Raw genomic sequence first — 15,569 nt, forward strand, 5'->3', positions numbered from 1 at the left:
TCTCCTTCACTGATCTCTCCACTAATTGAAGACAATTATTTACTTTTTTCTTTAATGGTAAAAGTTAGGAACAAATACCTATCACCTTTCCCTTCTCTAGTGATTGGGCTGTATTAGTCAAGCCTAGGGAAATCCTTTTCTATTTTTTGGCTGGAAATGCCCCCCCAAAATGATGGATGACTATCCAGGTTTATATAAAGCATGTATCTTTATGGAATTCCCATTCTGTAGGGAAGGAAATTAACATTTTCAAGGAAATTGTTGCTCTCCCTTCTCATCCTCTGTCCCTCTGGTACATGGTCTTCACTCTCTCAGGCTCCAATTCTCTACAACTTCTGTCCATCCACACTCCCCCCAGTTTTCAGAATGATCTCCTCTCAGTGCCAGGTAGCATGCTGGTGCTAGACCCCTGGAGAAATGAAAAGTGGACTGTTGACAAGTTTTCCATGTGTTTCTTGGGCCTGTATTTGACATGGAAAAAGTTAAAAAAACAAAACCACTAGGTCATACCAAGTGTTCTCTCCAATTTCTTACCTACAAACAAAAATACCATATCCAGGAAGAAAGAATCTTGCTGTTTCTGTCACCACTGAATGGTGTGGTTCTGGAGGGAAAGAACAATGTCTGTGGATGATAACTACATAGGGACTAGATGGAGCATTCCTTATGTACAGGATCCTACTGTTGTCTCATTGCCTTATTCCCTTCTGGGAGTCGTGTGTGTGTGTGTGTGTGTGTGTGTGTGTGTGTGTGTGTGTGTGTGTGTGTTATCCCTACTCATTCGGCATTTTGAATGAGCCCCATGGATGGAAAATACAAGTTAGATAGCTAGTTGGCACTAAATTACCTCAATATTTATGATTTGGTCAATCTTCCTATTTGACATGCAGTCTCTCACTTATGAATATGAGCTTTTAAAGTAGGATCTGAATTTGTTTAGACAATTTTCTGGCCACTATGAACTTGCAATTGAATTGTGACTTTGTTCCAGCAATTCCAATTAGAAATAATTATTGTAAGATGAGTTATGATGTAGTAGATGCCTACTATGCTCCCTAGCCTTTTGTTAGATTCCCTTTCCTTAGTTTCTGCCTTCATTCTTTAACTAAATAAATAGGTCCTAAAAGTAGCATAATGCATGACTGTAGTATAGGAGTGCTATTGTTTCATTCTTAATTGACTTTTCAACTGAACAAATTGGAATGTTAGTGTCAGCATTTTTTTTTTGAAAGGGGGGCTGATTGTGTTTTTTTTTTGTTTGTTTTTTTGCAGAGCAATGAGGGTTAAGTGACTTGCCTAAGGTCACACAGCTAGTGTCGTGTCTAAGGTTGGATTTGAACTCAGGTCCTCCTGAATCCAGGACTGGTGCTTTATCCACTGTGTTACCTAGCTGCCCTCCTTTTTTTTTCTTCTTTTGTTCATTATAATGTTGCTATCTCTGGGCATCTAGATCACACAGCAGATAGAATGCTGGACCTGGAGTAAGGAAGAATCAACTTTCTGAGTTCAAATCCATCCTAAGACCCTTATTAGCTGTGTAACTCTGGACAAGTCACTTACTCCTATTTGCCCCAGTTTCCTTTTCTGTAAAATGAATAGAGAAGGAAATGTTGAACCACTCCAGTATCTTTGCCAAGAAAACCCCAAATGGGGTCATGAAGATTCAGACATGATTGAAAATGACAACGTATCGGGGCAGCTAGGTGGCACAGTGGATAGAGCACCGGCCCTGGAGTCAGGAGTATCTGAGTTCAAATCTGGCCTCAGACACGTAACACTTACTAGCTGTGTGACCCTGGGCAAGTCACTTAACCCCAATTGCCTCACTAAAAAAAAAAAAAATGACGTCTCTCTAGCATCTAGCTTAGTGCTTGGCAAAATTGAGGCATGTAGTAAATGCTTCGAGTGCCTGACTGAATGTAGGGCATTTCCTATGAAATAAAATGATATTTTTATGTGTTTTGGCACAAAGGAGATCTTTCCCTGTTTTGTTCTGTATATTACCTTTATTTTCCCAGATTCTCAACAGTTGTTAATCGAGATCCAGAGATATAAAATGGACAACAAAAAGGAGATGGTAGAGGAGAGAAGAAATACAAATACTTGAAGATAAAGGTTTGTTGTGCAAGTTGCAAAGGGCTATGATAGCTTTACAAACCATTAGCAGGGAACAATTTAATTTCTACCCATCCAAGAACTCCCATACTAATGGAGGACTGTTGATTTTAAAATATTTTCATCTTGTTATCTTACTAAGCATCGTCTAAGATATTCCTTATTCCTTTCCACAAAAGAAGTCAGGGCAGGGGGAAGGGAAGGAAGAAACATAAATAGGTCTTCCATAGTTTGTCTTGCAGGTGCCACCAACATATTATTGAGTTGCAAAGTATTCCTAATAGTAAAGAGGTTTGTAAAGATGGAGAGTAGTTTCAAACTCAGGCATAATTTTTAGTCTTGCTTTCATAGTTAATCTTTAAAGAAGAAAAATACCTTGCCAACTGATGATTAGGTTTTAAAAATACAATCAGTTGGACATCAAAACACTCTTGAACATTATGAGTATATAAAAATTTTCTATTTTCTGGAAAAAATTAAGAAAATTCTGATATGCAAACACTAGATTGATCTACTTGATTAAACACTAATTTTATGGGATTATTTAAGATTAATTTCACAGATTAACTCTGTGATTATTTCAGAATAATAAAGAAACTATAGTTTTTTTCTGAAAGTGCCCTATGGAAAAACTTGAATCTTATTCTGTGGGGTTCATTTCTGGGATGGGAGGCAGTCACTCTTTATGATCCCTTTTCTAAAAGAATAAAAGACCTTTCTAAGATCATGCAAATGTATGTATTGTGAAGTAACTAGAATTGTGTGGTTGGATGTATCTGAAACCCAACTGTCTCATTTGGTACCTCAGATGACTAGATTAGGTGTCTTACTGATGAGCAGAGAGATGGTATCCTTGTGTTTATATTCTACAAGATGGTTGAGAGATTAACTTTCTCTGTTTCAAAAGGAACTAGGTTAAAGGGAGCAAGTATGGTGATATCTATGTAAATACATTCTGGACCTTAGCCAACCCCATAACCTTTAGTTCCTCCACTGAAGCCAGCAGTAGCTTGGTTCACATGGAATCTTCCTTCAAGTCACCTAAAGATTTGGATGAGGGAAATAATCATTAAGAATAGGATGTCTACCTGATATCCTTCCTCTCCCCCTGCCCACCCAAAGAAAGTACATGTGGCATGTCATGATCTTTGAAAAGAATACCTACCCATTCCCAGAATAGAAAAAAACCCATATAACATATATATATGTATATGTGTATGTATATATATATATTTTTAGTTAGTTAGGTTTGTTTGGTTTTTTTTTTGTGGGGCAATGGGGGTTAAGTGACTTGCCCAAGGTCACACAGCTAGTATGTGTTAAGTGTCTGAGGTCGGATTTGAACTCAGGTTCTCCTGAATCCAGGGCTGGTGCTTTATCCACTGTGCCACCTAGCTGCCCCCCATATATATATTTTAGGCTAGGTAGGTAGTGGGCTAATCAGGTAAGGCTAAATATTAGCCTAGGTAGTAGGATGCATATTTTACAGGTGTTCAGAAATTGTGTCATATAGCATTAGTCATTTTTTCTTTGAAATGACAAATATTTGGCAGTGTTGGATTTGGATTTCTGAGCGACATCTTCCTTAGAGTTTGATTTTCAAGTCCTTTTTTACTCGTCCTGTGAAGCAATTCATTACGTCAAAGACTTTCATGTATTCGCATATAGCCAATCCCGTCTTGGTCGGCAAAAAGCTAAAGGGAATATGAAGACAGAATTTCTTGTTATATTTCAACATAATACTTTTGTCAGATCAGGTAAATATAAATGTCATTTCCCGAAGCTCTTCTTTGCCTAAATACAGGCTCACACATATTGCAAAATTTCTCTCTGGGGAGGTTAAGTAGTCTTTTCTTAGATCTCATCTTTCCACATACCTCAGATCTATGTGTGATTTCTGGATTAGTAGGTCAAGCCATCAGACTGCTAAGTGGTGCAGTGAATAGAGTGACAGGACTAGAGTCAGGGAGACCTGAGTTCAAATCTGACCTGAGACACGAACTAGCTGTGTGACCCTGGACAAGTCACTTAACCCTGTTTGCTTCTGTTTCCTCATATGTAAAATGTGCTGGAGAAGGAAATGGCAAATCATTCTAGTATCTTTGCCAAGAAAACCCCAAATGGGGTCATGAAGAGTTGGACAGGACTAAAGTTACTCAACAACAATAACAACAACTATAACAATTAGCTAAGCCATCCATGGTGTTACAACTCAGGCTATGTGGTATGATGAATAGAGTCCCACCTTTTACACTGACTAGATATGTGTCCATGGGCAAGTCACTTAATCTCTCTGAAATTCATTTTCCTTCTCTGTAAAATGAGGTAATAATGAAAGTAAGTACCTTCTGCATAAGGTCATGGGATTGGTAGGAACCTCAAATGAATTAATGTATGTCAAGCATTTTGTAAAGTTAAAAACTACTACTACTAGTACTATTGCTATTATTACAAGATCTCTGTATACCATGTCATTCATTCAGCTGTTTTAATGAAGGCTGTATCTTCATGTTTGCATCTTGAAGCCCTCTTTCCATTCTCACTATGCATGAGTACACCATCTGGTGGTCGCAGGGAAGAGAACTACAGGCTATTTCTTCAAAACACAATTTGCTTAAAGGTGAATGGGTATATTTTAACTACACTTATAAACAAGAACATTTTAAAAGAAACATAAAAAAAGATATCAATTCTATTTTTCCTATTTAGCTTCTTAAAGAGAGATTTGGTCTGTCTAACTTGTTACCAAAAAAGTCCTAAATTTGAAGAAGGCAAGAAATATTGTTGAACCATTTTATCAGCATGAATAACTCCCTTCATAGGTAGAGGATAAAAAATTAAGGAAACAGTATTGTGTAGAAAGACTCCTGAATTTTAAGATAGAGGCAGTTCACAGGATGTCAAAGATTTCTAAGAACATATTGCAGTGAAATGTAAAGATTGCCTATTAATTATAACTCTTCTGGAGTTTTATGGAACTGGGAAGATGTGATCTTTGGGAAATTTCTAAAATGTGATTATGCTGGGCTCATCTCTAGGGACTTCAAAAAGATGAGTCCTTCAATCATGTCAACTGATGTCATAGAATATAGCAACATGTTTACTTCAGAAAAGAATTAAATTCTTATAAGCAAGTGAGGTACCAAGGAGATGGATTAAATCCAATAACTGAGGCAGTGGTCCCCAAATATTTTGGTGTTCAGATTACTGTGGTGGGTGAAAATAATCTATGGACTAGTAACCTACCCATTGCCAGTTGCCATCATATATACTTCCAAAATGTTCCTTCTAGTGTAATAACCTTTGACCCATTATATTCTATCTTACCCAAGTGTTTTCACACAACAGGGAAAGTAGAAGTGGAGATAAAGGAGTGGAGAGTTATCAGTAGGATATGAAGAGGGGTAAAGGGAGAAGATGTAGCTTCTTTTACCTAAGAAATTCTGTACCCCTCCCTCTATCCATGGCTCCCTCTTCTGAAATGCAAGCATCAGCTACACTCACTCAGGGTTAAGAGTTGTAGGATTCAATTGATTCTTTTTTTTTTTCAATTTGTAATGGTAGTGGCAGAAGCAGTATTACTCTAACTGCTCAATGCTTAAACTCTACTTGTTGTCTAGTATCTAGCAGAGAGTCACTCAGAATGAACAGATTTATTTTTTCCTTTTGTCCCTCTGTTATCAAGGAAACTCACTTAGACATTACAAATGCTATAGTCCTATATCATGGAACAGTTTGTAGACCTGGGGAAAAAAAACAAAACAAAAACCAAAAACCAAAAAACCTCAAAAGACTACTTGTGGTCTATTGGTCACTATTTCTTAGAATCATAGGATTGAAAACTGGAAGGGACTTTTGGAAGTCATTTAGTCCATTTAATCTTTTCATTTTGTAGATGAGGAAAGTGAGATTTTTTTTTTCAGAGCAATGAGGGGTAAGTGACTTGCTCAGGGTTACACAGCTAGTACGTGTCAAGTGTCTTCCTGAATCCAGGGCCAGAGCTTTATCCACTGTGCCACCCAGCTGCCTTGAAACTGAGCTCTTAAGAGGTGAAATGACTTCTCTAAATAGAAAAGAGATTTGAATCTAGGTTATCTGAATGAAAATCTAGTGTTCTTTTTATTATATCACTGAAAACCACCAGAATTGAATGCCACTTAGAAAGAAGGGTAGGCCAAATCCATCCATCAGTCAATCTATCTATCCATCAGTCAATCTATATCCATCTATCCATCTGCCTGTCTATTCTCTTTTTTCTTTCTTTCTTTCTTTCTTTCTTTCTTTCTTTCTTTCTTTCTTTCTTTCTTTCTTTCTTTCTTTCTTTCTTTCTTTCTTTCACTTACTCCCTCCCTCCCTCCTGTCTCTCCCTCCCTCCTTCCCTTCCTTCCTTCCTTCCTTTCTTCCTGCTTTCTTTCTTTCCTCCCTCCATCCCTCCTTCCTTCCTTTGAGTTTTCTTGCACAAAATGACTAATACAGAAATGTATTACATGATTGCACATATATAACCTATATTATAAAAGCCTAAACAAAAAAGAAAGAAGGGTAGGGCAAACTGAGAATGAATGTTTCATATAGTAGAAACAACCATGGACTTGGAGAAAGTTCCAAGTCTACTAGTCACCAGCTATATGACCATTGGCAAGCAATAATATCGCTGAAATTTAGTTTTAGCATCTCTAAAATGGGATGGATAAAAATGATCTGCCTGGTATAAGTCATAGGATTGCTCTTAGGATCAAAGGGAAATGCTCATAAAATATTTTATAAACCCAAATAATTCAAATGTGAAGCATTACACAATAATTATTATGATGGCTGGCTTTCACAGCAATATCTAACTTTTGAGGGTTAAGAAACAGAAATTATAAATTGTGGTTCCCTTCAAAAAGAACTCCAAAGATAGTAGTTGCTTGACTTCCACATGGACCTAACAGGTTGTTCAAACTGCTGCTACTATTTATGTGGCTGTTCTACCAAAAAAAAAAAATGAGGCTATACAATTAAGGAAACAGTAGAGCAAAGAGACTCCCGAATTTCAAGTCATAGGAGCTTGGTTTGAATCCCAGTCACACTACTTATGACCTGCGTGACCTTGGACAAGTTAGTTAAACTATCTGGGCCTCAGTTTCACCATTGTAAAATAAGGGTATTGGAATAGATGACTTATTAAGTCGCTTCTAGTTCTCAGTCTATGATGCTATGATCCTTTAAGGAACATGCCATACTAGTTAATCCTTCAATAGACTGACATCTAAGGAGGAGAGGAGTGAGTCAAGTCTTTTAGCTTTCTAGATGTCTTAAGAAGTAATCATTTTTGAAGAAGGGAAACTTACCTGTCTAGTATTTCAGGTTTTTAATCACTTAGTTTTTTTTCACGTCTAATTTTTTAAGTACCTAATTTACTATCCAACACTATCTCAGGAACCACAGAGAACAGAACTCCTTTTGATAAAAGCATGTTCTTGAGAAAATCTAAGGGACTATTATTTATTCAGGATCCCAATACTTGATGTGCGTTTTAACTTGTCCATTATCATTGTTTGCCAGAAAATGACTCCTTTTAAAACTTCATTACTGTGTGTCAATGGATCAGTGAATCAGTCAGTTTCTAACACTTAACTCTTAGCTCACCTCTATGATACTGAAACACTGAGCAGGTATAGAAAAGAAAAATCAAGTTACCACCCTGGAGGGAGTGCATTCTTACTGCACAAGCCCTTTGCCCATAAGCATAAACTCTTGTTCTTAATAGTAGAAATTTTAAAAAAACACATTGCATTAATGGACCTTTTTAACAAACCTGATATTTTATAACCAGTGATATTTTATTACCAGTGAGATGTAAACATGACGTGGGAAGGTAATTGGTATATTAACAGAGTCAAAGATATAAAAAGAGGAAAATAGAGATCAGCTTACCTTTTTAAAAATAATATAAAGTATAGAAATCGTGGCAAATACAGGTAAACTTGCTCTTCCAGAATCGCATTTATTATCTTATTGACTACATAATCTGGCTCTAGAATTGGCAACATTAGAGGATTTCTGAAAAACAGAAAACAGTAACTTAGTCTAACAAGAATTAGTCAAGGTAGTTTAGAGATTGACTGATTTTTAAGTTAGATTCTGAAAAGAATCCTTGTTAATGATAACAGTAACAACAACAATAATAACTAGTATTTATACAATACTTACTATGTGTCAGGATTTTGAGTGCTTTACAAATAATGTCATTTGATTCTTACAACAAAAAAGGTTAAGTGATTTGACCAAGGTCACACAGCTAATAAGTGTCTTTCAGACTCTTTGCCCAGCACTCTGTTGGCTGCACTACTATCTTATTACCTTATTAATTGAGGATAAAACTCTTGTGTAACTTATTAAGATGTTAGCCATGTACTTATTTCATGTAGTTGCTCCAAGTCTCTCCCTATCCTCTACACAGTTGCCAATGTGATATTCCTAAAATCAAATCTGACCATATCACTCCCTTATTCATTAATGTCAAGTGACTCCCTGTTGCCTCTAGGATCAAAAATAAACTTCTGTTTGGCATTTAAAGATCTTTACAATCTGACTCCAAATTACATTCCTAAACTTATCATATATCCCTTCCCTTTGTACTTGTTATAGTCTAGCTAAATTGACCTTAATGTTCATTGTTTCTCACACATGACACTCAACATTTGTTGTTGATATTCAGTTGTTTTCAGTTATGTGTGATTCTTCATGCCCCTATTTGAGATTTTCTTGGCAGAGATACTGGAGTGGTTTTCATTTCCTTCTTCAGCTCGTTTTACAGATGAAGAACTGAGGCAAACAGGGTTAAGTGACTTGCCCATGGTCACACATCTAGTAAGGGTCTGAGGCTAGATTTGAACTCAGGAAGATGAATCTTCCTCTATATCTATTAATTAGACCTTTGTAAAGGCTGTTTCCCCTGCCTGGAATCCACTACCTTCTTATTACAGCTTTTTAGAATCCCAAGTTCCTTTCAAATTTCAGCTTAAATGCTATCTCTTCAGAGAAGCCTTGCTAGATTTACCTCATCCCAGCTGCTAGAACCTCCCCATCAAATTACCTTGTATTTACCCTGCATTTATTTTGTATCTGCCTATATGTGACTATGTTTTCTTCCTGATAAAATATAAGCTCTTTGAGAGCAGGCACTGCACATTTTTGTGGTTGACTATCTAACACCTAGCACAGTGTTTGGCACATAGCAGATACTTCATAAAATTGTTGGTAAATGGGTTTCCCCACCTCTTACATTTCTTTGCTTATTCTCTATAAAGCTGTGATAAAACAAAATTTAAAATGGAAAAAAATAAAAATTCTAGGTCAATAGCTAGATCTTGGGAAATTAGAAAATAAAACCAGTCTTAAGTTAGTGATCCAGACCCTTTAATTCAGGGTGGCTAAAATTGTTATCTGAAAGGGGTGCTTGCTACCTCCATGCACCTGACAATTGAATATGGATGCTATTCTTATCCAGTTCATTTAACAAGCATTCATGAAGCACCAACTACATGCCAGGGACTATGCTAGGGGCCGGATATTAAGAGACAAAAATGAAATCATACCTTCAAGGATTAATTCTGTTGGGGGAGGGAGGAAATAACAGGTACAAAGAAGAGCAAGTGCAAAATAAGTTGTTAATTGGGAGCAGGGCACTAGCAAATGAAAAGAATCTGGTCAAGCATCATGTCCAAGATTTGAGTTGTCTTTTTTTTTTTTTTTTTGGCAGAGCAATGAGGGTTAAGTGACTTGCCCATGGTCACACAGGTAGTAAGTGTCAAGTGTCTGAGGCTGGATTTGACCTCAGGTCCTCCTGAATCCAGGGCCGGTGCTCTATCCACTGTGCCACCTAGCTGCCCCCAGTTGAGTTAAGTCTTAAAGGAATCTAGGTAGAGGTGAAGAGGGAGTAGATTCCAGGTATGGGGGACAGCTGGTACAAAGCCACAAAGATAAGGGAGGCAATATCACCTATAGGGAACAGCAAGTAAGCCACTTTAGCTTAAACCAAGTGTGTGAAGTGAAGTAACATATGATAAGCCTGGAAAGTTTGATGGGAGCCAGATTATGAAGGACTTTGGAAGCAAAAGTTTATTATTTTATCCTAATGACAACAGAGAACTTCTGAGAATTCTTGGATAGTGGAGTGATATGGTCAGACCTATACTTTAGAAATATCACTTCAGCAGCTATGTGGAGGATGGATTGGAGAGGGGAGAGACAGGGAGACCGATTAGGAGGCTACTGGAATAGTCTCAGTCAATGGGGATCTGAACTAAGGTGGGAGCTTTAAGTTAAAGAGACAGTGGTGAGAAATGTGAAGGTAGGACTGAGAATCCTTGGTAACTGATTTGATAATATATGTTTGGGTTTTTTTTGTGGGGCAATGGGGGTTAAGTGACCTGTCCAGGGTCACACAGCTAGTAAGTGTCAAGTGTCTGAGGCCGGACTTGAACTCAGGTACTCCTGAATCCAGGGCCGGTGCTTTGTCCACTGCACCACCTAGCCGCCCCTGATTTGATAATATATGGAGAGAGGGATGAATAGTTAAGGATGATTCTGAGTTTGTGTACCAAAGTGATTAGAAGGATGGTGGTGTTCTTGATCGAAATAGTTTGTAAGTTCAGAAGAGCTATAAATTGGAGGGAGGAGGAAAGAAGAGAAGATAATGATTTATGTTGAGTTTGGGATGCCTTTAAGACATCTAGTTGAAAATAGGCAGTACTGGAAGTACCTGCACAGAGATTTTAATCTGAACTCATGGGAGTGAATGATATCATCACTTGAGAGGGTGAAGAGAAAGAAAAGGATTCTTGTGGGGTAGGAGTAGGAAGGAGAAGGTAGGGTAGGAAGCTGGGACAGAAATAAGGTCCAATGAGAATATGAACCAAAATATTTTTAGCAGCTCTTTCTGTCATGACAAAGAACTGGAAACTAGGAGGAAGTCCCTAAATTGCCGAATGGCCGAACAAATCATGGCATATGAATGTTGTGGAATACTATTGTGGCACAAGAAATGATGAAAAGAATGGCTTCAGACAAACCCAGGAACTGTAGAGCAGTTAGCAGAACCAGCAGAACAATTTATATAGTAACAACATTGTAAAGAAAAAAACAATAACTTTGAAGGATCTGAGAACTCTGATCAGTGCAAAGATCATCCATGATTCTAGAGGACTGATCATGAAGCATGCTAACCACTTCTTGATGGAGAGTTGGTTGTGCAGAATGAGATTTTCCCCCCAAATAGACAACAGAGGAATTTGCTTTGCTTGGCTATGCATGTTTGTTCCAAGTGTTTTTCTTTTTTTTTTCCCTCTTCCTTCCCCCCCCTCCCCACTGTGGGGGTGTGGGGGTGAGTGGAAAGTGAAAAAAAGAAATTAAAAAAATTAAAATAAGGTAATTTTAAAAAAAAGATATTTTTTTCTGAGTGCAGAAAAAAAGATCAGTAAGTGAAGAGCTATTAAGAATTACAGAAGTCCCAATGGATAGTTGACAATTAGCTGAAAACCTCTTCTCTAAGGGTTAAACATGAAATTTCATAGAGATTCATAATCTTAGCCATGGAAGGGACCTAAGAGGTCACCTAGCTTAGCTTCTTACTCAATGCATGAGTCATTTCTGTAATATCCTTGACAGATGATCCTCTAGTCACCATTTGAAAACTTCAAGTGAGGGAATTCACAACCTCACAAGGCAGCCATTTCCATTATTGGGAAGTCTAATGGCTAGAGAATTCTTCTTTGCATTGAACTTAAATCACTCTACAGCTTCCAAACACGCATCCTAGTACTGCCCTCTGGAACTTTGCAGAACATGTAATCTGTTTTATTTTGATACGATAGTACTTCAAAGACAGCTGTCACATCACCTTTGACATTCTCTCTCTCTTTTTTCTTTTTGACATTGTCTCTTTATAGGTTCACCATCTCCAGTGCCTCCAGTGGATCCTCCTATCCAGTGGAGAAAAAGAACACTGGCTTTGAATTCAGAGGACCTGGGTTCAAATCTCACTTCCTTTGCTTATTACCTGTATGATACTTGGCAAGTCATCTCTCCTCTCTGGGCTTCACTTTCCTCATGTACAAAAAGAGAAGGATGGACTAAATGATCTCTCCCTTCTAGATCTATGATATTATGATCCTAATTATAGGATCAAGATTGGTTCCAGTTTGCTTAAGTACACCCTAAAATAAAGCACCTAGAATTTTACATAGTAACCAGTGCACATAGAGACAGTCTTGTACTCAGGAAGACCTGGGTTCAAAAATTTGACTTCTGAAACATACTTGCTTTGTGGATCTGTGTATGTTCCTTAACTTCTCAGTGTCTCAGCATACTCTCTGAGACCATAACTTGTAATACCATTGTCAACTGGCATTGGTAGAGGGAGTTTTCCACTTGGAACTTCCTATATCAATGAAATTTTAGGAGAAGACAAAAAATACAAATGGAAGTCAGTGCAGAGCACCATAGGAATACTGACCTTTTTTGTTCTGGAAGTTAAGAAGGCATTAGTTTTTATAGCAGCCAGATCAAACTACTTGATTCATACTGAACAGAAAGAAAGAAAGAAAGAAAGAAAGAAAGAAAGAAAGAAAGAAAGAAAGAAAGAAAGAAAGAAAAGAAAGAGGAAGGAAGGAAGAAAGGAAGGAAGGAAAAAAGAAAGAAAAAAGAGAGGAAGGATGAAAAGACAAAAGCCAAATTTCCCTCAGGTACCTACCCACCAGCAAGTCACACAAGTCAGCCCTACGCCATCCCAAAAAGTCTATAAAAGCCAGGGTTGTGGAAGGAGGAAAGAGAGGCTGAAATGGAAGGAGAAACATTTCTAGACCAATTGCTCTTTATCCATAAAATTGAAAACTGATTATATTTTATTAAAAATAAAAGTACTCACTCAGTAGTACAACCTTCAAACATCCCAGTTTTTATAAAAAATGGACAAACGATGGTTGTTTTAATCCCAGTATTTCCTTGGGCAAGTAGTTCTAAAAACATGGACTCAGCAAATCCAAAAGCTGCAAATTTACTTGCACAATAATCTGTGAGAAGAAAACCAACACAAATGTACTTACAAGCACATTTTAAGCTGCACAAAATAAAAGTTCACTTTAAATGTTAAAATCAACAGAGTGTATTCCTTATTTTTTCAAATGTCTTTATATTTAAGACATCATATCAGTCAAGTGAATTAGTATTGTCTCCACTGGGAAATCAGAGGGGATAGGGAAGAAGGGATAGTGGCAAATGAAAAATAGCCTTTGGGTAATGAATAAAGGATAGGTGCCTGCAGATTCTAGGATGGGAAAAGTGGCAGCAAACCTCTAGGCTTATGCTACCAATTCTCCATATTTGCTGCACTCTTTTACTCTACTGGCCCAGGCCATCGGTACATTGTATCCTAAAGGATCCATGCCAAAATGGTGTCCTGGTAGTCTCAACCTCTGTCTCCTATCTTAAGAGAGATAATCCTATCTGATTTCAAGTAGTCTTGACTTGACTTGATGGCCTCCTATATGTTTTGTGAGGGATAGCAATTGGCCCTGTGATTTCATAGATTATAGGGAACTTCCAGGTGAGCACCTTCTCTACAATGTATAGACTCAGAGAGTTGCCTAGAGCTGTTGTTGTTGTTTGACCTTCATTTTTGAAGATGACCAATGATATCATGGGGTGATGTCATGACTTGCACATGAATTGAATTAAAGTGAGGCAGAATTGCACAAAGTCATCAGCCTCACTCTCTCTTCCAGAGTCACTGAAATCCAGTAGCAAGACAAATGTCAAGATGAAGTGTATAACCTTGGTGTTTTTGAAGTCTGACCAAGCTGTAAGCACTCCACAGTGCCTACTTCAGCCATCATGATGACCACTGGAACAAATTCTTTTCATCCACCTGTTCTGTCAGGGGAATTCTTCATATGCTTCACATCCCCCTAATTCACTGATGGGTTTGAGTTATCCTCAACAAGGTTTAACCCATCTGCCAAGGTGGTTTTACTGTGGTGTGGTCTCGCACATGCAACAGCTTCTTGGAGTCACAGGTAAGAGACAGGTGAAGGGGGACTCCAAAAGTAGATGAGCAGCCCTAAAAAGGGCTCAGCTAGCCCTCACCCCAGAAGAGTGACTTGTCCAGAGTAGCATAGTCAGTCTGTGACAGTGGTAAGACTTGAACCCAGGTCTTTCTGGCTCTAAGTTTACCTCTCTATTTACAAGCCATGCTGCCTCTCATTTCTTGTTCACAATGTGTTATCCAGGATGCTCCAACACTCTTGCCTATAGTCATGTTTCCCTTTGTTCCAATTATGTGAAATCTCAATTTACTTGATGGGGAAGGTTTCAAAGAGAGGAGCAGCTAAAGTGGTTTTTACAGCTTTTCTAAAGTGAAAGGGGAAATCTTTGCTTACAGAGTATGGCTAGAATATAGTTATGGTGTATGGGCTGTTCAGGAGGATTAGCACCTCTGGTGTGAAGACTTGCTGAGCCCTTTTCAGGGCTGCCCATCCACCTTTGGTGTCCACTTGATTCATCCAACTCTCACCCGTGGCTCCAAGAAGCTATAGCATGTGCAGCAGCCACACCCTGATAAAACCATCTCAGTAGATGGGTAAAATCAGGTTGAGGGTAACTGAAAGGCTTCTTGTCAGTGAGTTAGGGGGATGTCTACTCGAAGCACATGAAAACTTCTCCTGAAGGAATGGGTGGTTGAGAACAATTTGTTCCAATGGCCATGAAGACAGCGGAAGCAAGCCCTGTGGGATGCTTAGAGCTTGGTTAGACATCAAAAACATCAAGGTCATCTACTGCATTCCCAGCCATTGCTAGTCATCCTGACTTTTGTCTTGCCACTGGATTTCAAATAATCTAAAAGAGGGAGTGAGGTTGATGGTTTTCTGCAACTCTGCCTCACTTAAATCCAATTCATGAGCATGTCAGGACATCACCCTGAGATGTCACCGATCTTCTTTGAAAATGAAGGACAAAAAATAATGACATGGCTGGAATAGTACCTAGAAGAAAACTGGTATTGGAATCATCGGGATTAGGAACCATTTTGCTGCCTCTGGCCATGGGCAGAAGACAAAGAAAATGGATGGAAATGTAACTGGCAGTAAGTAAAATATGAGGGGAATTGTGAGTTTTATGACATTCCAGTGCTTGTATGTGGGTATGAGAGTAGAATGTAATGTGTATTTGAGATCGAGAGTATAGGAAGAAAGTCATTTAACAGGAGAGGTGTAATGAGGTTAAGTAGAAAAGAGAGATGTAATAAGAAAGGGTATGGAGAGCAGCTAGGAGGAATGTAGTGGAAGAGGAGTGGGGGTGGTCATAGTGAGCTTGTTTGAACTAGTAACATTTTTGATAGCCTGGAAGGTTTGGGAAAATCTCTTTATGGCTATAATAGAATAAGACAGTAGAAGCGTGTATTTACAGGTGAT

General features: G+C 38.2%; 1 protein-coding gene across 1 annotated transcript in view; it reads right to left on the reverse strand.

Annotated features, from left to right (window-relative positions):
• Window positions 1-3,478: 3,478 nt before the first annotated feature.
• Window positions 3,479-15,569, reverse strand: part of SDR16C5 (short chain dehydrogenase/reductase family 16C member 5) — a 33,126-nt gene continuing 21,035 nt past the window's right edge. Inside the window, exons 5-7 of the mRNA XM_043977465.1 lie at window positions 13,028-13,172; window positions 8,035-8,160; window positions 3,479-3,809 (exon numbers count right to left, since the gene is read on the reverse strand). Of these exons, the coding sequence (XP_043833400.1) occupies window positions 3,701-3,809; window positions 8,035-8,160; window positions 13,028-13,172 (380 nt within the window). The 3' untranslated portion in view covers window positions 3,479-3,700. The remainder of the gene's footprint in view (window positions 3,810-8,034; window positions 8,161-13,027; window positions 13,173-15,569) is intronic.

Source organism: Dromiciops gliroides, chromosome 1, assembly GCF_019393635.1.
Source record: "Dromiciops gliroides isolate mDroGli1 chromosome 1, mDroGli1.pri, whole genome shotgun sequence".
NCBI lineage: Eukaryota > Metazoa > Chordata > Mammalia > Microbiotheria > Microbiotheriidae > Dromiciops > Dromiciops gliroides.